Source organism: Schistocerca piceifrons, chromosome 1 (assembly GCF_021461385.2).
Source record: "Schistocerca piceifrons isolate TAMUIC-IGC-003096 chromosome 1, iqSchPice1.1, whole genome shotgun sequence".
NCBI classification, from domain to species: Eukaryota; Metazoa; Arthropoda; class Insecta; order Orthoptera; family Acrididae; genus Schistocerca; species Schistocerca piceifrons.
The window spans coordinates 1,099,260,800-1,099,285,625 of NC_060138.1; the positions used below are offsets into that span (position 1 = coordinate 1,099,260,800).

Sequence of the window (24,826 nt, forward strand, 5' to 3'; positions counted from 1 at the left end):
CCATATGAACATGGGGAGGTGGCCACAAAAGCGCCACTGATGCAGCTGTGAGAGAATAGTGTCTCCTAGCAGTATTGTACACCTTACTGATATCAAAGAGTATGCTAATCCAGTGATGTTTAGAGGAAAGCCTGCTGAATAGCTGACTCCAGCAGGGTAAGGTTGTCGACAGTGGACCAAAATCTCCAGAAACCACACTGAGAGCAGCTAAGGAGCTGCCTGGTCTCTAACAATCACACCAGATGACCGTTAACCGTTTGCTCCAATCTGCCAGAATGAAGGTCGACAACGGCCTCCCACTGAGCACAGTCTGTGAGGGCTGAAGAGCAGAAAGAGAGGTTGATGACTGAGAATGACCCAGTAGCAGTATAGAAATGAGTGAGTGTACCTCTGCTGAGGATGTACTGCGCAGTTCATGAGACTTCATGAGGCTCTCCAAAACCTGACCCAGAGGGCAAGCAGAGGTTGAGCCCCACAATATAATGATGTCTCCCAGTAGGAGAAATGGTCACGGGAGTTATTGCACAAGATATGCGAGAGCCTCAGAGTCTATAGCATCTTGCAGGGGTAGGTACAGTGAGCAAACAGCGATCCTCTGACACCCATGAATTTCGACAGAAACGGCTTGCAGGTCAGCTGCCATGAGGCGAGCAAAGGAGTGGCGTGTGCTATTGACAAACACAGCAATCTCTCCCTTGGCTCTGTCCCTAGTCAGATCATCCTTGCAGTGAAGGGTATACCATCATAGCACAGGAGTGTCAGTGGCTTTAAAAAGGGTTTCCTATAAACACACCCACAGGGAGCATTCAGAGAAGTTTCAGTTCCTCCAAATGTGTCCTGCACCTATTGATGTTCCAATGTAACATGGGAACCATCTATCACGTGGGTTGCACTTTCACCCTGTCTTTTCGCCTGAAAGGCGAGCCCGTAATGGTTGGGGCTCAGTCTTGGGGCGAGATGATCGCCCCAGTCCAACATCAAGGTGTATTAGCTCTACCGAAGAGTCAAGGGAGATGTCAGATAATACAACCTCAACATCATCCGACTGTTTACTTCCCGACTCCATTAATGGTGGATGTTTGGCCTTTGAATTCTTGCTCTGAATAGTCTTCAGAGCCATAACTGCGACAGTGGCAGTGGCATTACTGGACGATGGAGCAGACTTAACCTTTGGTCTAGTAGGGAGCTTTGCAACATTAGCAACAACAGAATTGTCTGATGTTTTGGGAGGAATTGGTGGCTTATTAGGAACTGCAGCAGCACAAGTGCACTGGCAAATGCAGGTACTAGTGCTGTCACTAGCAACGTCCGTCTGGATAGCAGCATCGGGCTTGTGAACTGGTTGTTTAAGAGCAGATGCATAGCATACAAAGGAGGCAGCAAACTTTGGGAGCCGCAAAGATCTTTTCGGACTCTCCATATGAAATATGTTTAGTTGTTTTTATTTCCTGTATCTTCCTTTCTTCAAGAAAGACACTGCAGTCCCTGCCCTGGAGAGGGAGATCTCTGGAGCAGTTGACACACTTCACAGGAGACGAACAACCAACTCCTTCATGGGGTGGCCTTCCCACATTTGCCACAAGTGGCTTCTCCCTTACATCCGACAGTAATGTGCCCAAAGCGCTGTCACTCAAAACAGCACATTGGGTTTGGGAAATAAGGTCGCACCCGGGACAAAGGACACCTGCCTTGACGTGCTCTGGAAGTTTTGTTCTGTTGAAAGTAAGTACCAAAGAGGCCGTTTCACTATATCACCACCCACCATTTTCATTATATTTAGTACATCAACAATGCCTTCTTGGGACCACTTATTTTTCGGTTCTTCTTTGGGTATGTCAACGAGATCCCTACAATTCACACCACCTTTGCTGTAGTTCAAGGTGTTGTGCAGTTCTGTCTCTATAGCACACTCCCCAAGACATCTAGCTTTCTGGAAGTTAACTGCTTGCTGGGAAGTAGAAATTTACACTAAGAATATTCCATTTCGAAAGCACATGGCTGACTTTTAAGTGCCACAGATTTTCTCTAAGCCCTTTCAAATATAGAATGGTAAAGCCTTTTCCAAACTACCCTCTTTCCTCTTGACGATGAAAAACACATTATGGCTAGCAGCATGTGTTCTGATACTAGAAATACCACCATTCTGAATAGGTCCTGAATTAGCAGGACTGGCCGCATGAGCCCTCTTGTTTGACTGGGTATTAGACCTACCAGCGGTCCGCCCTTTCCTCTGAGAGGAGGAAAAGAAAATTTTGGAGAATCTCTGTCATTCGCACAAGCAGCTAGGGAAATACGGGTCCACTCAGACAGAGCCCTGCATGCCTGAGTAAGCCTTATATAACTCAGGTGTGGCAGGTTCCCCAGAGGTTACCCGTTAACAACTGTTTAACCTCAACAGCCATGCACCTCATCCAGTGCTCAGCATACCTCAGGAAGAAGGTTTTCATTAAGGTGGTTTATTTCGTCCTTGCGAACTAGGCGGTCAAGCCAAGATCCCTGTTCCCTGTGCCACACAACGTTGCACCGCCGCACTGCACAATGGTCGCCGAAGCATGCCCAGAGCTTACAGTGACGGGGGACTTCTGGTGCTTACCAGTTCCCAGCTCAGGAACCCTGGGGTCGCCAAGTCTGTACTCAGCAAATGAATGTTGAGCCCCTGAGTGGTCTTTAAGAATGAGATGCTACAGTCTGACATCTCATATTCGCCGAATCAAAAGTTTAAAAAAAAAATATTATTACAATTTTCTTAACCAGCTAACAAATTAAGGTTTGATTTCAGACTCTAACCATTGTTCATTGAAAAGAGTGTACCATGTTTCAATATTGCTGGGAGCTCAAATGCCATTAGTGTGATGTCGGGCATGCTGCATATCGCTGGTTCAAACCTGACACCAGTAATTATTTGTTATTTTGTATTTACAATTTCTGGAAGCTTCTTGAAATACCTTGTTTGTATTTGTAAAGTTTGTATATCGGAAATATTTAAGTGACTCAGTTCACTCCTCCATCCAACTGTGATCCACTCCCTGTCCCCAAATCACCCTGTTAGCTTCTTAAATTTCTTAACCTCGTTTGCTTCACCACTATTCACTAAATCCCTCAACATGTAAATCAACTTTACATCCACAGAAAGAAACACAATTCACCATCTAAAAACTTACCCTGACCTTATAATCCTAACTGCTGACAAAGGCTTCACCACTGTCGTCTTTAACTCCGTTGATTACCTGACAGAAGGACTCTGCGAGGTGTCAGATTCATCTGCCTATAAACCCTGCCACAGTGACCCCATTCCAGATATCCAGCAGGATCTACAGTCTCTCCTCAAATCCTTAGGCTCATCCCAGAACCTCTGCCCAGGGTCCATCTCTCTCCTCACTCCTACCAATCACCCAGGACACCCCATTGTGGCTGGTTACTGAACCCCCACTGAGAGAATCTCTGCTCTCGTAGACCAACATCTTCAGTCTATTACCTGCAACCCATCCTCCTATATAAAAAGACACCAATCATTTCCTCCACTGACTCTCCATGGTTCCTGTTCCTTTACTACTCAACACCCTGCTCGTCACTACTGATGCCACCTCTCTTTAAACTAACATCGCTAACGCACATGGCCTTACCAATATTGAACACTACCTCTCCAAACACCTGAAATATTCCAAACCAACAACCTCCTTCCCAATCGCCATGATGAACTATATTCTCACCCACAATTATTTCGTTGTATACATGGAAGAACCCTGGAGATACTAAAAGGTATCAGATTATATAATGGTAAGAGAGAGATTTAAGAACCAGGTTTTAAATTGTAAGACATTTCCAGGGGCAGATGTGGACTCTGGCCACAATCTATTGGTTATGACCTGTAGATTAAAACTGAAGAAACTGCAAAAAGGTGGGAACTTAAGGAGATGGGACCTGGATAAACTGAAAGAACCAGAGGTTGTACAGAGTTTCAGGGAGAGCATTAGGGAACAATTGACAGGAATGGGGGAAAGCAATACAGTAGAAGAAGAATGGGTAACTTTGAGGGATGAAGTAGTGAAGGCAGCAGAGGATCAAGTAGGTAAAAAGACGAGGACTAGTAGAAATCCTTGGATAACAGAAAAAAAATTGAATTTAATTGATGAAAGGACAAAATATAAAAATGCAGTAAATGAAGCAGGCAAAAAGGAATAAAAATGTCTCAAAAATGAGATAGACGGGAAGTGCAAAATGGCTAAGCAGGGATGGCTAGAGGACAAATGTAAAGATGTAGAGGCTTATCTCACTAGAGGTAAGATAGATACTGCCTACAGGAAAATTAAAGAGACCTTTGGAGAAAAGAGAACCACTTGTATGAACATCAAGAGCTCAGATGGAAACCCAGTTCTAAGCAAAGAAGGGAAAGCAGAAAGGTGGAAGGAGTATATAGAGGGTCTATACAACGGCGATGTACTTGAGGACAATATTATGGAAATGGAAGAGGATGTAGATGAAGATGAAATGGGAGATACGATACTGCGTGAAGAGTTTGACAGAGCACTGAAAGACCTGAGTCGAAACAAGGCCCCCGGAGTAGACAACATTCCATTGGAACTACTGACGGCCTTGGGAGAGCCAGTCCTGACAAAACTCTACCATCTGGTGAGCAAGATGTATGAAACAGGCGAAATACCCTCAGACTTCAAGAAGAATATAATAATTCCAATCCCAAAGAAAGCAGGTGTTGACAGATGTGAAAATTAGCGAACAATCAGTTTAATAAGCCACAGCTGCAAAATACTAACACGAATTCTTTACAGACGAATGGAAAAACTGGTAGAAGCCGACCTCGGGGAAGATCAGTTTGGATTCCGTAGAAATACTGGAACACGTGAGGCAATACTGACTTATGACTTATCTTAGAAGAAAGATTAAGGAAAGGCAAAACTACGTTTCTAGCATTTGTAGACTTAGAGAAAGCTTTTGACAATGTTGACTGGAATACTCTATTTCAAATTCTAAGGGTGGCAGGGGTAAAATACAGGGAGCGAAAGGCTATTTACAATTTGTACAGAAACCAGATGGCAGTTATAAGAGTCGAGGGACATGAAAGGGAAGCAGTTGTTGGGAAGGGAGTAAGACAGGGTTGTAGTCTCTCCCCGATGTTATTCAATCTGTATATTGAGCAAGCAGTAAAGGAAACAAACAAAAACAAAAAATTCGGAGTAGGTATTAAAATCCATGGAGAAGAAATAAAAACTTTGAGGTTCGCCGATGACATTGTAATTCTGTCAGAGACAGCAAAGGACTTGGAAGAGCAGTTGAATGGAATGGATAGTGTCTTGAAAGGAGGATATAAGATGAACATCAACAAAAGCAAAACGAGGATAATGGAATGTAGTCGAATTAAGACGGGTGATGCTGAGGGAATTAGATTAGGAAATGAGACACTTAAAGTAGTAAAGGAGTTTTGCTATTTGGGGAGCAAAATAACTGATGATGGTCGAAGTAGAGAGGGTATAAAATGTAGACTGGCAATGGCAAGGAAAGCGTTTCTGAAGAGGAGAAATTTGTTAACATCGAGTATAGATTTAAGTGTCAGGAAGTCATTTCTGAAAGTATTTGTATGGAGTGTAGCCATGTATGGAAGTGGCAGCGTGGAGGGTAAAAATCGTAGAGGGAGACCAAGAGATGAATACACTAAGCAGATTCAGAAGGATGTAGGTTGCAGTAGGTACTGGGAGATGAAGAAGCTTGCACAGGATAGAGTAGCATGGAGAGCTGCATCAAACCAGTCTCAGGACTGAAGACCACAACAACAACACAATTATTTCTCCTTTGAAGGCATTACCTACATACAAATCTGGGGTACTGCTATGGGCTCCCACATGGTACCATTTTATGCCAGCCTATTCATGGACGGACTATTTAGAGGAATTCTTCTTAAACACCTAGAATCCTAAACCCCTCATCTGGTTCCTACTTTCATAATCTGTATTGAGGATGAGGACACCTTACCCGCATTCCTCCAGAATGTCAACACCTTCTCCCCCATTTGCCTTATCTGGCCCTACTCAACCCAACGAAGTGCAGAAAGTCACAGCAATGAGAAAACAGCTCTAAGTGTATAAGATAAGAAATGATAGAGCAAATAAAATTTCCTCTTGCAAATTCTTTCTTTGGCAGTAAAGACAACAGGAACAAAAGATTAGCAATGTGATTTTGCATACATACACTTTAAGTTATGTTTTTATTAGAGAGCAGAAAGATACCTCAGATTCTTTCTTTTCTAGTTTTTTCTTCTTTTCTTCCATTTCTTTCCGCCATTCCTCTAGATCTTCATCAGGAGAAGGTAAGATCAAGAACTGCACAGTGCTTTGGTGCTGTGTTGGGTTACACAACTTAAGAATGAATTCACTTCTCTGACCAATCTTCAGAGGTTCACATGTTACAATACGTACTTCTGGTACATGATAGCTGAAATTGAATATCAGTTTTGGAGCAAATGAGTTTAATGTAATTCTACTTAAGAGCAGAAAACTTTACACAAAAATACTGACTTCCAGACGGAGAGAAATCTGGATAATACTGCAACAAAAAGTTGTAAAATAAAACACACACACACACACACACACACACACACACACACACACACACACACACACTTTACTGAGGTAAAGTCTGTTAAATCAGTTGATAGCTATATTTACTTATCATAGAACACTTGGTAAATCAAAGTTAATTCACAATTGTGTGTTAGCGTTGGTTTACTGAGTCTTTTATAGCAAAAACTGTAATCTAGAAAATAAGAATAAAATGTACAAAACAGCATAAAAGAGCCAAGAAGTCATTTCTGACCGTATACAACACACCTGTACAAACTGCAACAAGGGTCTCTAATGTTATGACCTATTAATCTTATTAAGCTGACTATTCAATTACTGCTGGAATCTCATCATTTCCATAAATTTCACAGTACATGATAAAGAACTGGCATACCAGTAGATGACTGTTTGAAACCTAACACACAGAGAGTTAATAGCCCGTACAAAAATATTACTTCTATGCCATTTTTTTTCCTCACTTTCCACTTTCTTTCTGATTTATTTAATTAAATTTAGCTACCATATGCATCAATACCATTAAATAACACAGAGAGAGTTTACTGTTAAAACAGTGTACATGTAGTGTTTCAATGACACGTTTCTTTAGTTAAAATATACCTTGATTGTTCCACATTCCTGAATGTTCACCTTCTACAACTAATGAATGAATGAATGAATGAATGAATGAATGAATGAATGAACAGGCAAAATTCTGGCCAGACACTTCACAAAGGCTTTTCTCAAATTTGAGCATTTATACTAACAATGCAAAAATATTTAAATATACTTATTTAATACAGTTTAAGTTAACCTAATTTTAGGTAATATATTGGTAAGTAATATGCATTTTATTACGCCTCCCATAACTGATCATATTTTTTAATATTAATTAATCAGACCCTACTTTTTCTAAGTGTCTTTTAAACAGTATTTATTATTACATTTTTATATAAACAATGAAGATTTTTTAGATTAAAATAGCTTCCAAATTATTGGATACTACACAAATAAAATACATTTCTATAATCGGGAAGAGTCTTATTTTAACTAAATCAGTGGAGGTCGCTGTTCCAGACACAGTTTATTAGACCAGTCAAAATTTTTAGAAATTGTGGTATTCTGAACTTCAAATATCAAATTCCTCTATAAAATAAAAATTCCTCACAAAAAGTAACTACACTACAACAAGCAGCAGAACACAAATTCCAGTCTTATAAGAATTTGGAAAACATAACCTGTGAAGTCAATTTGGATTTTTACCATACAGTTGTAGAAAATCAAAGTGTAACAAGGAAAAAAATAGTACTTATTTACTCTAGGAGTGATATTAAAGGAAGTGAAATGCTCCATTTTGCTGGGTTTCTATTTAACAATAAGATACTCCCATTTGAGATCCTGATTTGATACAACGAGGGAGGGGAAATGACGGGGAGGGGGGGGGGGGGGGTAAGAAATGAAGGTAGCAAAATTCTCATAGGGGTGAAGACAAAGACATTTGGAACTGGAAAGACAATATTATGAAAAGGATAGAGTGCTCCTCAACATATAGAGGAGATGTTGAGTCACCGACAAGTGCAACAAAAAGACTGCTATACATTTAAGCTTTCACCCAAAAGGCCTTCTTCTAAACTAGAAAACACACACACATTTACAAAAGCATAACTCATACATAATGCTCAGTGCCCCTGGACACTAAGGCTAGACCAGTGGCTCAGAGGCCAAAGACAGTGGTCATGTGCGTGGGAGTTGTGCTTGTGTGAATACGCTATGGCGACAAGTGCAACAAGCGCATCAATCACGGTGACGTTATTCCAGTCTGCGTAAGGTGGAAATTCAAACCAGCCTGCATACTAGCAGGTTAACAGAGGGCAACACTAACAGCTGGAGCAGCAGCAACCGCAAGGTGCACGCACAGCCCTGATCAGCGCACTCAGACCGATCTATTTCCTGCTTCGGTTGATACGGAAGTTTCAGCCAATCAAACAGAAGTATCACTCTGCAGGACGACTATTTAGGGCCTTACCGCAATGGCAGCCAGCAGTTATATTGCAACCAGCAGCACTGGAAAGACCTCTGATAACGTGCTACCATGATCAACTCTTCTAATCTTCGTCATCATCATCATCATCATCATCATCATCATCATGAAATGGAACTGGCAAAATGGGATGCCACCGAGTGGAGAGGTCACGGTATTCTGTTTTGCTACATCTCCTACACTAGACAAGTGTCGCACTTAGTGCCAATACTACAAAATTCATTCCTATGGACTTTAAAGGGATTCAACTTGTGACTGTTACTTTTTGGAACTTAGATTATTTGAACATTCACTTGGTCAAGAAAGCTTTTATTTTTGTGCTTCAGAAGTCAGCTATTCTGTCCATCATAAAGTAGTGAGTTAATTTCTTGCATTGCAAATAAAACTGTTTAATTGGTGTACCTGGTGAACGTTTTGTGGGACATATCAGAATGTTGTGCATTTCTTACTACATAAGAAGGCCTTTATGGCCAAAACCTTAAATGTATAGAAATCTTTTTGTTGTATCTGTCTGTAACTAACATCTCCTCTGTACAGTGAGTGGCAGTCTATCCTTTTCATAATACTACTGTTATTCCATCCAGGATTTTCCATTGTTGTAACTGGAAAGAGTAATTCTATTATGAAAGAGCAAGATACATTGAAAATTAAAGAAAGAATGGATAGTGTTACAAGGGTGAATAATGTCTCAGTCAATTTGGACTAGGGTCAGCAATAATAATAAATAAACATCATCATAGTTGCTGATAAACATAGGACCTTGATCTTTGGCGCCCACATAACTCTCCACACTCATATTGCAGTTTAACACCAACTATACAGGCTCAGGCACTCCATCACAATTGGTGACAAACTTTCCACATAAAGGGAGCATCAATGAGGTGTAAGCAGTGTAGTAAAGCATTTTGCTGGGCAGGTATGCGGATTTAGATGGGCAGCTCGAAGGAGAAAACACACACGCATGCCTACGCACACACACACAAATAGTGTTTACATTAATTAACACATTATTATTTTAGTCCTAATCATGCACCTCCACTCGAAAACTTTTTTTTACTAGCTACCTGGTTTTAAGTAGAAATTTGTCAATGGAATAGAAGAAGTTGTCCAGGAGAAATGATTTTAAGTATGATTTAAAACTTGCTTTGATATCTGTCACACATTTTATTGGGCAAATAATCAAAAATATTTGTTGCTGAAGATTGGATTCTTTTCTGACTCACTAACAACTTTAACAATAGTGATAAAGGTCATTTTTCCCTCTAGTGTTGTAGGCATGGACATCACTTTGTTCTCAAATTCTGATGGATTATTTGTGTTGAAGTTCATTTGTGAATATATGTACCGTGACAGCAATTAAAATGCCTAGCTCCTTGAAGAGCCACCTACATGACATCCGTAGGTACACATGTTATTCTTACTGTTTGCTTTTGTGCAGTAAATCTTCCTTTCTACATAGTGACTTCAGAAAATGATTCCATAAGACATTATTGGTTGGAAATATTCAAAATATGTCAGGTACTTGATTTGTCTATTTCCAAGATTAGCAATTATACAAAGAGCAAAAGCAGCTGAACTTAATTCTTTGAGAAGCTTATTAATATGCTTTTTGTAGTTCAAGTTTTCATTAGTACGTACACCCAAAAATTTGGAGCATTCTATTTACTGACTCCTGCTCACGTGCTTTGTCTACTGTTTGTACAGTACTGAATATAACTGTTTTCCAAAATTTAGGGAGAGTCCATTTTCACAGAACCATTTTATAATTCTTTGCAAAATATTATGTACCATTGCTCCCATTGCTTTCTACTGCAATTTATTACAACACTAGTATTATCTGCAAAAAGTACCTATTCTTATTGTTGAAGGCCAATCACACAGATAAGAAATAGGATGGACCCAAAATTGAATCCCGTGGGTCTCCTTTAGTGATTTCTCCTCAGTCACTAAAATTTTCTATCCATTTGATGTTTGAAATATCCAGCACAACCTTTTGCATTCTGTTTTTTAAGTACGATTCAAACCAGCTGTGTAAAAAGCCATCATTTCCATAAAACTTGAGTTTTTCCGAGAGAGTAACATGAGCTACACAATCAAATGTCTTGGAAAGATAAAAAAATACCAACTGGTGATATTTTATTACTTCAAGCTCATATTATTTGGTGAGTGAATGTATACTTAGCATTCTCATTTGAACCACCCTTCTGGAATCTAAACTGTAATACACTAAGTAAATTGTTTCCACTCAACTGAGTGACTACCCTTGAGCACATTACTGTTTCAAATATTCTGAGAAATGATACCAGTATGGAAACTGAATGATAACTGTTTAAGTTTGTCTTGTCATTTTTCTTATAAAGAGGTTAACAACTTCATATCTTAACCTGTCTGGAAAATGCCCTCTGCCAGTAGTGCACTGCCTATGTCAATAAGTTATCAACTCCACATGGGCTTTCCTTTTTTAGAATTCTATTAATTTCAGTGAGGCACGTTGGTGCTATTGCTAGTTGCTGAAAGTTTTGTGGAATGACATTTTTAATATATCCTCTTGCTTCTTCAAATGAACCATTTAATTCATTTTTTGCTGTTACACTTAAAAAGTGATTGTTAAAAGTATTTGCAACTTGTGAATTATCGCAATATATTTTCATTTAGTTTGTTGTGAAATCTTGTACACTGACTGCTTTCACTGTCCCATGGGGACATTACCAGTACAAATAGATATAATTTGGGCCAAAAAATGCACCTGCTATGGTCCAAAGAGTATTAGATGGAGTTCTGCGTGATTAAAAGCAAAATACTTGCATGGTATATGTGGAGGACATCACTGTATTCTGAAGGATAGGCCATAGGCTGTGAAAGGAAGACGTATTCGACAGGCTACCTCCACACACTTAGCACAGGCAAGTGCCATTTTGTGCATGTGGGTAAACTACAATGGGAGAGTGATTAGCAGGAAAAGTGTTTAATCTTCGCCCAACAGAGGCAATCCACAATTTTGCAGGGCCACAAACCACAAAACAACTTCAGTCATCCCTAAGGTTATGCAATTACTATTGCAAATTCATAAAAAAATTGCGCAGATCAGGAAACTCTAAAACTGATTGATGAGAAACGTAGTGAAAGTCCAGTGGTCACCATGATGTCAAGCTCTGCTTGAGACTTTGAAGGCAGCACTGCTCTCTGATCAGGTACTAGTTTTTTTTGTATTTTAAGAAAGAATTTAGGAGACACTAACAATGGGGGTGTTGGTTGTATTTTGACCAGAATATCAATGGGCAGGAACACCCAGCACAGTATGCTTCAAGGCAACTGAACAAAGTGGAGTGTAACTACTCCAATAAAGAAAAAGAAATGTTGGTAATGATATGTGGAATAGTGTACTTTTGTTGCTATTTATATGGCTGAAAGTTTAAGGTCATCATGGAACATACTTCATTAAAATGGCTGTTGGGACTGACAGACCCATCAAGTAGGTTAACAAGATGGCTCTAAAATGGGTCAAATGGCTCTGAGCACTATGGGACTTAACAGCTGTGGTCATCAGTCCCCTAGAACTTAGAACTACTTAAACCTAACTAACCTAAGGACATCACACACATCCATGCCCGAGGCAGGATTCGAACCTGCGACCGTAGCAGTCATGCGGTTCCGGACTGCGCGCCTAGAACCGCGAGACCACCGCGGCCGGCAACAAGATGGCCATTCAAACTCCAGTGAGTACGATTATGAGATAGTTCACAAACTGGTTAGAAAGCACAAAAATGCAGATATGTTACTTAGGAAAGCTGCAGTGCATGTGCTAGGCAAAAGTTTAACAGAGTGGCAGAGAGCACAAGCAACCAACAAAGACTGTCAGGCAATCAGGTCACAATCACAATTCGTGACGCACGAAGGCTTGCTCTGCAGAATGATGAAATACGGATCGCGCGTAGTGGTTCTCAAGGCATTCAAGGATGCAGTACTGCATCAAGTGCATGACCACATGTTCTCAGGTCATGGAGGGCGCGGAACAACAGACAGACAAGTAGTGGAAAGATTCTTGTGGAGAACAAGAAAACGTGATACTGAGCAATACGAAAGGGATTGAGTGCCTTCTGCACAAAGAGCTGATCTTAGTTATCAAAACATCCCTTTGCAAACACCACAGAGGCATTTAAACCTTTTCAAATTGATTGGACTGTATGTTTTAGGGCCTCTTAATAGAACACCTGCTGGAAAAACATGTGCTGGCAGTTAATGATTTTTCGAGGCTGTTAGTGATAGTCATGATTCCTTCTCAGCAGACTAGTATAGTAGCTCAGGCTTTAGTTGACGACTGGGCACTTAAGTTAGAGGTACCTCATACCTTCGTTATGGATCAGAGCACAAGCTTTGTATCAGATTTGATGAAAAAATTATGTCATATACTTCGTATCTGGAAATTACACACAAGCCCGTTCCATCCTCAAACATAAGGAGTGCATAGGACAATCTCTACTATGTTGATTTGTTACAGTAACAGCAGTCGTATGTACTGGGATATGTATTTGCAATATTTAGTTGTGTGTATAACTCCGAAGTGCACACTGATAAAGGTCTCTCACTTTTTCATGGTGTTACACAGTAGAAAAATGCTATTTCCCTTTGATATCATGATTCCCAAATTAGGACCAGACTGTGAATTTGTTAAGAAATTCACTGAAAGATTATGGGATGAATGGCAGAAAGTAAAGTGAGCCAATGCCAAAGCTTGGAGCAACACGTACAGTCCACACAACATGCAAAATTACTGCAGTACTAAGTGGGTCAATGGAAATTAGTCACCAACCCATACAAGCCTAAGGGATAAGCAAAAAAATTCTTGCTTAAATATCAGGGTCCTTATCAGGTCATTGAGATGACTTCTCCAGTAAGTTTTAAAGTGCAGTTTCTCACTAAAACACCTAGCGTCCACTTGAGTAGAGTTAAACCCATTAGAGGAATGGTGGGTGCATTGCCACAAGTCCTAAGGGTGGAGTCAGGGCACACAAAAACGACTAGAAAAGTAGACAAGCGGGGAGTGTATAGTGCTCCCTAAACACTAAGATCACATAACAAATAGTAGCATTCAAGTTGTGTTATGTCTATAAGTTGTTCTATTCTTGTAAAATTTATTCTGAAGGTAAGATGAATTACAAGAGATGCTGGATCAACAAATGGTCCTGATACTGACAATCCAGGACACCTGCATAACAGATGACGATGCAACAGATTTTAGTAACTACATACTGTGCAAGAGAATAACGGATGAGAAAATAGGCAAAGGAGCTACCCTGACTTTGCAGTCAACAAGAGAATCCTCACATTATCATCAGAAATGAAACCAATAAATAAAATAATAATGCTGATGAGGCTCAAAATGTATTAATAAATCTTACACGATAATCAATGCACATGTACCACTAAGTCAAGATAAAAATGGAGACAAAAGAAGAGTTGACAAGTGCTGGGGTAGACTAGAGGGAACCATGAGAAACAACCCTAATGGAGGTATTAAATTCTTCTTATATCTGCCACTATCATTATTGTTATTACTGTTGTCAATATCACTGGCAGCGGCTGCAGTAGTAGTACAAGTATTACTAGTATTAACTTTAGTAGTTCATAGTCAGTATGATTTACCCACAGTGCCACTTCAGACACTCCAACCATTTTAATGCTAGTTATCATATTAAAATTGTTATTTCTTAGGTAACTATGATGTAAAAAAAGTACTGTATGTGTGAATCTCTTGTCAGATGCAAGAGAGGACCTGATGGTCATAATACGATCACATTAAATAAATAAATAAATATATATATTAAAAAAAATAAGTATTAAAATTTTATAAGATTATTTAAACTCACAATCAGATAGAGAAAGGAAATTCAGAGGAATGATAGGACAACACAAAATCTGTGTTTCAGAGAAAGTATGGACCACAACTGAACAACAAAGAGAACTGTGAAACACGGGTAAAGTACATCAATGAACTATTCAACTGTCCTGAACCAATAGATTCCCAAGGAGACGGCATCATAGCTGAAGTACTATGGGAAACTGGGCCAAATACCATCAGAGAAATAACAAATATACACGATGTATGGGAGAACTGAAGTAATATCAGAAGACCTTAAGTGCATAGTTATACACCCTCTACGTAAGAAAGCAGATAGGACTGATGTTAACAATTAGAGAGGGAAAACTATACTGCCAGTCACATACAAAACAGTATCACAGTGCCTGTTAGACTGGGATACTGTTCCACCCGCAAAATGAGATAGGAGAATACCAAGCAAGCAACAGACTGAAAAGATAATGTGCTAAACATATACTCAATTTCAAGACAGTTCTGAGATTCCAAGCGATGAGAAGCACAGACTCTTGCAAATGCAACTCACACACACATGACCACTATCTTTGCTGCTCAGGCCAGACGTTGCCTTGGCAAGAGTGTGTGTGTGTGTGTGTGTGTGTGTGTGTGTGTGTGTGTGTGTGTGTTGTCTAATATGGCTACGGAAGTTTTAAAGATTATATGATTACTTACACTGAAAGAAGTCTTTAAACAGTGTAAGTAATGAAAAGTGAGAAGGGTATCTCTGGTTTTGAAATAGTGTTTTCAAGGATGGAGTGAGTTATTAAAGAAATGTGGATGAAAGATATATTACACCAATTACGTGAAAGAAACCAGTAAAATACGTGAAAATCATTTTGTTTCAATTTGACTGATAGCATAAAAATCAGTGGCACACAGAATGCAGCTGAGCACATGATCAAAATGAAAAGTATTTTTCCTTTCTCATTATTACTGTATCCCAAATCAAGCAAACCTGGAAGCCATTACAGAATTAATACTATACAATCAAAAGAAATTAAACATAAAAAAATCTAGTGAAGATTTGACAGTAAGCAAGAGGTCAAAAGATAATTAAAATAGATTCGAGAAGATGACACGAGTCATAATTGTTAAGATATCACATTTATATGATTCAGCGATCAGTTCAGCACGCAACAAGCATGCCTACAGCAGCCAAATGGTTCAAGTGCATAGGTAAGATGGGTGCAGTCACTAGAATCTGGTAATGCTGATTATTATTTCAGAATCAGAACAACATTTTTTGATTCCTCGAGAGCGTTTTAACTTATGAGCACTCAACTACGCAAATTGTTCTTTGTCTACTGACGTAATCTTGTGATTCTGAAATCAGCATAAATTCAACACAAAAATAAATAACACCAATAGAGGAAAGCATATTTAGCAATAACAAATAAATTGACAGCTAACAACATCAAATTTTACTAAAACATCAATGGAATCAACAAAACCACTATGCAAATGCATCTGTACACAAGTCTTTTTAAGACACCACACTCTGAGCTCCGACCCCCCCCCCCCCCCCCCCCCAGGTCTCTATGTCTTTAATATTCAATGACCCCACAGATTTATTTCTGAAACAGTGTGGAATAGATAAGCAGTGATCTAAAAGGCAGGTATGATTTTACTAGATTATACATTGTTGTTGTTGTTGTTGTTATTGTTGTGGTCTTCAGTCCTGAGACTGGTTTGATGCAGCTCTCCATGCTACTCTATCCTGTGCAAGCTTCTTCATCTCCCAGTACCTACTGCAACCTACATCCTTCTGAATCTGCTTGGTGTATTCATCTCTTGGTCTCCCTCTACGATTTTTACCCTCCACACTGCCCTCAAATGCTAAATTGGTGATCCCTTGATGCCTCAGAACATGTACTACCAATCGATCCCTTCTTCTAGTCAAGTTGTGCCACAAACTTCTCTTCTCCCCAATCCTATTCAGTACTTCCTCATTAGTTATATGATGTAACCATTTAATCTTCAGCATTCTTCTGTAGCACCACATTTCGAAAGCTTCTATTCTCTTCTTGTCCAAACTACACTCCTGGAAATGGAAAAAAGAACACATTGACACCGGTGTGTCAGACCCACCATACTTGCTCCGGACACTGCGAGAGGGCTGTACAAGCAATGATCACACGCACGGCACAGCGGACACACCAGGAACCGCGGTGTTGGCCGTCGAATGGCGCTAGCTGCGCAGCATTTGTGCACCGCCGCCGTCAGTGTCAGCCAGTTTGCCGTGGCATACGGAGCTCCATCGCAGTCTTTAACACTGGTAGCATGCCGCGACAGCGTGGACGTGAACCGTATGTGCAGTTGACGGACTTTGAGCGAGGGCGTATAGTGGGCATGCGGGAGGCCGGGTGGACGTACCGCCGAATTGCTCAACACGTGGGGCGTGAGGTCTCCACAGTACATCGATGTTGTCGCCAGTGGTCGGCGGAAGGTGCACGTGCCCGTCGACCTGGGACCGGACCGCAGCGACGCACGGATGCACGCCAAGACCGTAGGATCCTACGCAGTGCCGTAGGGGACCGCACCGCCACTTCCCAGCAAATTAGGGACACTGTTGCTCCTGGGGTATCGGCGAGGACCATTCGCAACCGTCTCCATGAAGCTGGGCTACGGTCCCGCACACCGTTAGGCCGTCTTCCGCTCACGCCCCAACATCGTGCAGCCCGCCTCCAAGTGGTGTCGCGACAGGTGTGAATGGAGGGACGAATGGAGACGTGTCGTCTTCAGCGATGAGAGTCGCTTCTGCCTTGGTGCCAATGATGGTCGTATGCGTGTTTGGCGCCGTGCAGGTGAGCGCCACAATCAGGACTGCATACGACCGAGGCACACAGGGGCAACACCCGGCATCATGGTGTGGGGAGCGATCTCCTACACTGGCCGTACACCACTGGTGATCGTCGAGGGGACACTGAATAGTGCACGGTACATCCAAACCGTCATCGAACCCATCGTTCTACCATTCCTAGACCGGCAAGGGAACTTGCTGTTCCAACAGGACAATGCACGTCCGCATGTATCCCGTGCCACCCAACGTGCTCTAGAAGGTGTAAGTCAACTACCCTGGCCAGCAAGATCTCCGGATCTGTCCCCCATTGAGCATGTTTGGGACTGGATGAAGCGTCGTCTCACGCGGTCTGCACGTCCAGCATGTACGCTGGTCCAACTGAGGCGCCAGGTGGAAATGGCATGGCAAGCCGTTCCACAGGACTACATCCAGCATCTCTACGATCGTCTCCATGGGAGAATAGCAGCCTGCATTGCTACGAAAGGTGGATATACAGTGTACTAGTGCCAACATTGTGCATGCTCTGTTGCCTGTGTCTATGTGCCTGTGGTTCTGTCAGTGTGATCATGTGATGTATCTGACCCCAGGAATGTGTCAATAAAGTTTCCCCTTCCTGGGACAATGAATTCACGGTGTTCTTATTTCAATTTCCAGGAGTGTAGTTATCGTCCATGTTTCACTTCCATACATGGCTACGCTCCATACAAATACTTTCAGAAATAACTTCATGACACTTAAATCTATCTCGATGTTAACAAATTTCTCTTCTTCAGAAACGCTTTCCTTGCCATTGCCAGTCTACATTTTATATCCTCTCTACTTCGACCATCATCAGTAATTTTGCTCCCCAAATAGCAAAACTCCTTTACTACTTTACGTGTCTCATTTCCTAATCTAATTCCCGCAGAATCACCCGATTTAATTTGACTACATTCCATTAGCCTCGTTTTGCTTTTGTTGATGTTCATCTTATATCCTCCTTTCAAGACGCTATCCATTCTATTCAATTGCTCTTCCAAGTCCTTTGCTGTCTCTGACAGAATTACAATGTCATCGGCGAACCTCAAGGTTTTTATTTCTTCTCCATGGATTTTAATACCTATTCCGAATTTTTCTTTTGTTTCCTTTACTGCTTGCTCAATATACAGATTGCATATCCGGGAGAGGCTACAACCCTGTCTCACTCCCTTCCCAACCACTGCTTCCCTTTCATGTCCCTCAACACTTACAACTGCCATCTGGTTTCTGTACAAATTGTAAATAGCCTTTCGCTCCCTGTATTTTACCCCTGCCACCTTCAGAATTTGAAAAAGAGTATTCCAGTCAACATTTTCAAAAGCTTTCTCTAAGTCTACAAATGCTAGAAACGTAGGTTTGCCTTTCCTTAATCTAGCTTCTAAGACAAGTCGTAGAGTCAGTATTGCCTCATGTGTTCCAATATTTCTACGGAATTCAAACTGATCTTCCCCAAGGTCGGCTTCTACCAGATTTTCCATTCGTCTGTAAAGAATTCGTGTTAGTATTTTGCAGCTGTGACTTATTAAACTGATAGTTCCATAATTTTCACATCTGTCAACACCTGCTTTCTTTGGGATTGGAATTATTATATTCTTCTTGAAGTCTGAGGGAATTTCGTCTGTCTCATACATCTTGCTCACTAGATGGTAGAGTTTTGTCAGGACTGGCTCTGCCAAGGCTGTCAGTAGTTCCAATGGAATGTTGTCTACTCCCGGGGCCTTGTTTTGGCTCAGGTCTTTCAGTGCTAGACTGTACATACTATGTTGTAAATAAATGAGTTGACGTTTTAGTTATTTATCAATTGTCGGGATTGCTCAAAGTGCTCCAAGCTACAACAGATATATCTGGTGTCAAGGTTGAAGTAAAGAAACATTAGAATTTAACACCTCATTGACAACGAGGTCATTGCAGGTGGAGCAAAAGCTTGGATTAGGGACGGATGGTCTTTCAAAGGAACCATCCTGGCACTTTCCCTATACGGTTTAGGGAAATCGCAGAAAACCTCATCTGGATGACCAAATGGGGATCTGAACCACCACAGTCATGAGTGCAAGTCCAGTGTGCTAACCACTGCAACACATCATTCGATGCAAGGATGAAATTACTGAGGATCCATGGGAGAGGATTAAACACCACCAACTTCAAAGAACATCCCATTAATCAATTTTTTAAAATTTCAGCAGTGTTGGAAATTGCTCCTTGTGTCTAACAGTGTACTTAATTTGTGTATAAAATTGCAAGCATGGGAGAACCTTTACGCACTGCACTTATCCTCTTTCAAAGCCAACAAATACAAACATTACTGTCGAGCATTACCATTCTGCTGGAATCACTAGCCCAGCATTCAACTAAAACTGAAGAACAGAACTCCAGTAGCCAAGTGCCACTTCCTCCTATCCATTTCTTTGATGCAAAACAAAAAGACTGGATGGAATAAAAAATTCAATTGAAGCAGCACTTCTCAGCCAACAAAATCTAAGGTGACTCATGAAGTTCTTGCTTGTTGCAAAATTGTGCCTGTATTGAAAAGTGTTCTCACAGTAAAACTCCAAACCATATCAAAAACATTAGAAATGCAATTAATTTTCTGATGTCCAGATACAAGTAGTTGCTACTTGTATCCAATTTTTTCTTGTATGCATCTTTAAAATAATCAGTCGTGCAAGGAAGGGATTGTTGAAATTAAGGGCATGACTAGGAATTGTAAATTTAACTGCACTTTTGGAGCTTTTCTTCAACACAAAATAGAACTAGACTTCAATGTGCCTGTTGTCGCAACATTGGCCACAGATAGTTCTATGCAGCCCAGCCCTACATGAGGCACAAACTGACAACAACCACAAGCAGTGGCATAAGCAACAGCATAAGCAGTACAAGAGGTGCCCAGCTAGTTTTCCAAAGTGTTGTATTAAGAGCTGTGTAGCACATGAGTACAAGCATTCCTTTTTTCGCCAAGCGGAATGCTGACACTGGCATAAGTAAGGACACAAAGAAAGTTTGCCTGCAAATGAATCACAAAAGTAAATTCTATTCTAGACAAACCTAGATTTGAGAAAATTGAAATAAATATGAACTCAAAGTCTGAATCCACACCCACTCCTCCTGGCAATACATGCAAGAAATATAGGTCCAAGTGCAAGAATCGCAAAGCTATATGCACAATACAAAATTTTGCTCTTTCAGATCAGCTCTCCTCAAACAGATGAATATCAAAACACTCCAATCACTGACCAATCAGATGAAATCAGTCTTCTGAAAGTAAGAACTTTTAACAGACCTCTTCCTATGATTTCCACTGTATATAAGTTGTCCTACTCCTTTGTCCACATGGTGACTTCATGTACTACAGGAGATTCAAATTTATAGTCCGAGGTCGTTAACAAGTACGAACAGTTTGGTACTTAACTCATATCGATGGCTGCATTGTTGTCTTCGTGAAGTCTAGAGGTGATTCCACTGCGATGTTCCCGCGGTTTTCTTTGTGTTTGGATGAGACTAACTGGTTTGTAGGGCGATGTGGTATTTTGATTTTTAGAGAGCAAACGTTACATTAGTTTTGCAAATCACTATTTAATTCATTTATTCACATTTAACACTTCTACAATAATATGCAATAAGACATTGTTTTACACCACATCTGTATTCGCACCTCCTCTAGCCCACGCCTTCTCTCCAAAGTCCTTTAACCACCCCCCCAAAGATCGACCTCCTTTCCGCATGTCCAAAGATAACTGTCTCTTAGTTGTTAAACTCGCAGTCAAAGGCTATATTTACATAAAACATTACACGTAAAGAAATTACTGACATACACGATCTTACGTTCTGTTACAAACTGAGATCCACATTCAAAGGACTAAGCATAAATTGCAGTCAAACGGTACCATTTTAGTTAGAGATTGGTGCTTCAAATGAATTAATTACTCACATGAACAACTGGGGCACCCGAAGCTACAAAATTCACATCTGCCCCTCACGGCCTACAATGGTGTAAGTATCTGTTCTCAGCATGTGTACTTTGCAAGCAAATTATAAAAATAAGACCGTATTAGTGCTATTTACAGTAGTACTATCATGCTCTAGTGCCAATATTTTTGTCTTGGATGCATTTGCTTTGCTCGGGTTGGATATTCAAGATAATATGCTTGGTATCGATACTCATGTTTCCCGTGTCAGCATTCAGTTGTGTGAAAAATATGGACATTTGCTCGATGGGACATTGGGACGGGTAAAGAATTATCTAGGGCACACTACACCCAAGGCAAATGCAAACCCAAACCCAAATTTTTCCATGCACATCATGTACCACAAGCTATTTGTAATGAGGTCATTTCTGAACTCAACAGATTGGAGGAAGAGTTTTGAAAGCCATTTCTGCAAGACAACTGACATCTCTGCTAGTTAACACTAGAAAACCAAATAGTAAAATCACACTTTGTGTAGACTTTAAAACAATAGTTATTGCTCACACAGTTATTGATCCTTTCAGGGTTCCATGTATCGAGGAACTTATGGTTCACCTAGCAGGTGGATGATTTTTCTCCCAAATGAATTCAGCTTATCTCAATAACAGCAACGTCCTTTTGGAATTGCACCTGCTCCTGCGTTGTTTCAGCACATTCTTGAACAAATGACACTGAAATTTCTGTCCTGTTCAAATTATTTGGATGACATCATTGTACTAGACAAATACCAGAATATCATCTAAAAAAATTAGAATCTCTCTTCAGATTTTAACTGACATGGGACTGAAGTGAAATCTACATTAGTGTTTGATTTTCCGTATCAAAACTGAATATTTGGAACAACTTACTGACACCCATGTCACTTGTCCCTCGAATAAACTTTTAGAAGCCATCCAGAGATTAGCTTCTCTTAAAAATTATGGGAGTGTAAACAGTTATTGGAAAACTTATCTTTTACATAAAATTTATTCCAAACACGGCACAAACCGTTACTCCTTGCGTCACCTCTGATGTAAAAATGTTCATTTCCTGTGGACTGGAGGTGAAGGATAATTTTAAAGGTTCAAAAATGTATTGCTTAGTTGCCTATGTCTTATTCATTACTATCTGGAGAAACCCATAGTGCTTGTAGTTGATGCATCATCACGTAGAAAATGGGCAGTATTATTTCATAAGATCAGAAGCACTGAACGCCTCAAAGCGTTTGCGTGTAAGACAGTGAACAAAACCCCCTGACAACTATCATCAGCTAGAAAAGGAAAGATGTATGGCATCATCGTGAAATTACATCAATATCTGTATGGCAGAAATTTCTCTCTCTTGACTGATCTTAAGCCATTAAAAGCTCTTTTTCATTCAACAAAAGATGTGCCTGATTATACAGAACAGAAGCTGCAGCAATCGTCATTACTTCTTTCGAATAACCAATAGAGAATTCTTTATTGTTCCTACAGCACAGCATTCAAATGTAGACAAGCTACCTCGCTTACCTATGGGAAGTGATATCTAGAGTTTGACGCATCACAACCTTTTTGTCTTAAAGTTGATCAATCTGATTCACAATCAATGCAAGCTTTTATCACTGATAGTTGGAATATTACACAAACTACTGAGAACGATCAATCAGTATGATTGCTCAAGTACTACATTTGGATGAGTAGGCGTTGTAATCTGAAATCAATTTAGGATGCATTGATACACAAATACCATACTCAAGGCAAGAGCTGAGATCTTCAGAAGGGCGTGACTATGTTGCTTGCTGCAAATGAACAAATGTGAAGCATGATTCTGCAATACTGCAGCAACATGTTTTGAAACTTTTACACGGAAGACATTGGGGAATTGTTAAAACTATAGCAACTAGCATGCCAACATTGTACATAGCTTGGTCTTCATAATCAGTTTAAACCCATAACCACCTTCTGCCACATGTTCGCAGACAACCAGTCAGTGCCATGCCAAAAATTTTTAATTGTCCTTGATCTGATAGTCCTTGGCAACATATCCACATTGATTTTGCTGGGCCTTTCTGGAACACATGGTGGCTAATTATCCAATTTTCACTGCAGTGAATTCAATCACCAGTGCTAGCACTATCAAAGCACTTGCTTCTGTCTTTTATATAGAAAGCTCATGGCCAACTATCATTTCAGGCAATGGTCTGCAGTGTTCTTCATTGGAATTTCAACAATTTAGTCAACAAATTGGGATTCATCATGTCTGAAAAGCTCCATTCTCTTCTCAATTGAACAGTGAAACCTTATGTTTTGTTTACACTTTCAAGGCTCAGATGTCAAAATTTCATGCTTTTCATTCAGGAGTAAATGCTTTGTTATTGTTTCTCAGAACTTTATGATCTCTGCCTCTTTACAAAGCAGAACTGTTACACGGTCAACACCACCGCACTTTCCATCATCTATTTTACCCTCGACATCCTACTTCAGATGCAAACTTTGTAACAAAGCTCCACATGAAGGACAAAGTTTTCTACAGCCTATAAAGAGCCTGACAACTGGGAATCTGGCATCATCACTCAGATCACTCACTGAGCTCGTTACACAATTCGCAACATAATAAGCACTCATCGACAACGCCAAAACCAACTTTGCTTTCATGATTACTGTGATCCTCTTGTAGGTTTTCATGTTTCGGAAATATTACCTATAACTCACACTGCTGCACTTGAACAGGCTTTGCAGGTGCACGGGCCTACTGACAACTCTTCCAAGGAAGTTGACCCCTGCTCACCCAGGCAGCAGCAGCTGCTACTGCTGTCGCAGCCAGAGCCACCACATCCATTGCCATTCGCTGTGACATCAGTCATGGACATCGACCCGCTGCCAGCCTTAGCCATTGGTATCCTCTGCAGTGCCACCGCAGTACCCACCTGTGCCATTGCATGAATGTTGAACCTCCAGATTTTTGGCAAATGTTCCTGATGGTTCACAACATGAATGTTGGGATGTGTGCTGGTTGGCACCACCTGCTATCACGCCGGATCCAACTCCATCAGATGCATCATGGTACCCCCATATCGTCGCCCACACCTACACTATGTGACAACTGTGAACCATTTGTGTGTGTGTGTGTGTGTGTGTGTGGGGGGGGGGGGGGGGGGAGGGATGCAGTATTGATGGTGTCTATGTGAACAGCACATGAAGGGTCATGTGCTGCCCACATCTCAGTAGATGATGCAGCATTTAAACATGCTGTCGGCAGGTGCCTCCATGAACCAGTGTCTAGAGGGCCGTCTGCATTCCTATGCACGGCACTACGATGATCACCAAAGTATGCTGTGTTCACTTCTACTCACAGAATGCAAATTTATCCATCCAAATGTCTTTTTAAGACACCACATATCAAGTTTCACATTGGAAAACTCACAGCGGGAGTACAACTACGAACATTGTACGACATTATTAATATTCAATGACTATACAGAACTATTTCTGAAGCAATGTGTAACATATAACCAGTGACATAAAGGAATGTTAATTTTACCAGGCTGTACATACTGTAAATAAATGAGTTGATATTTCAGTCATTTATTCATTGTTTGGA

General features: G+C 40.6%; 1 protein-coding gene across 1 annotated transcript in view; it reads right to left on the reverse strand.

The window, feature by feature from the left end:
- The window catches only part of LOC124776037 (dynactin subunit 4), a 46,112-nt gene that overhangs the window by 11,826 nt on the left and 9,460 nt on the right, over nt 1-24,826 (reverse strand). Inside the window, exon 5 of the mRNA XM_047250878.1 lies at nt 6,240-6,444. Coding sequence (XP_047106834.1) covers nt 6,240-6,444 — 205 coding nt within the window. The remainder of the gene's footprint in view (nt 1-6,239; nt 6,445-24,826) is intronic.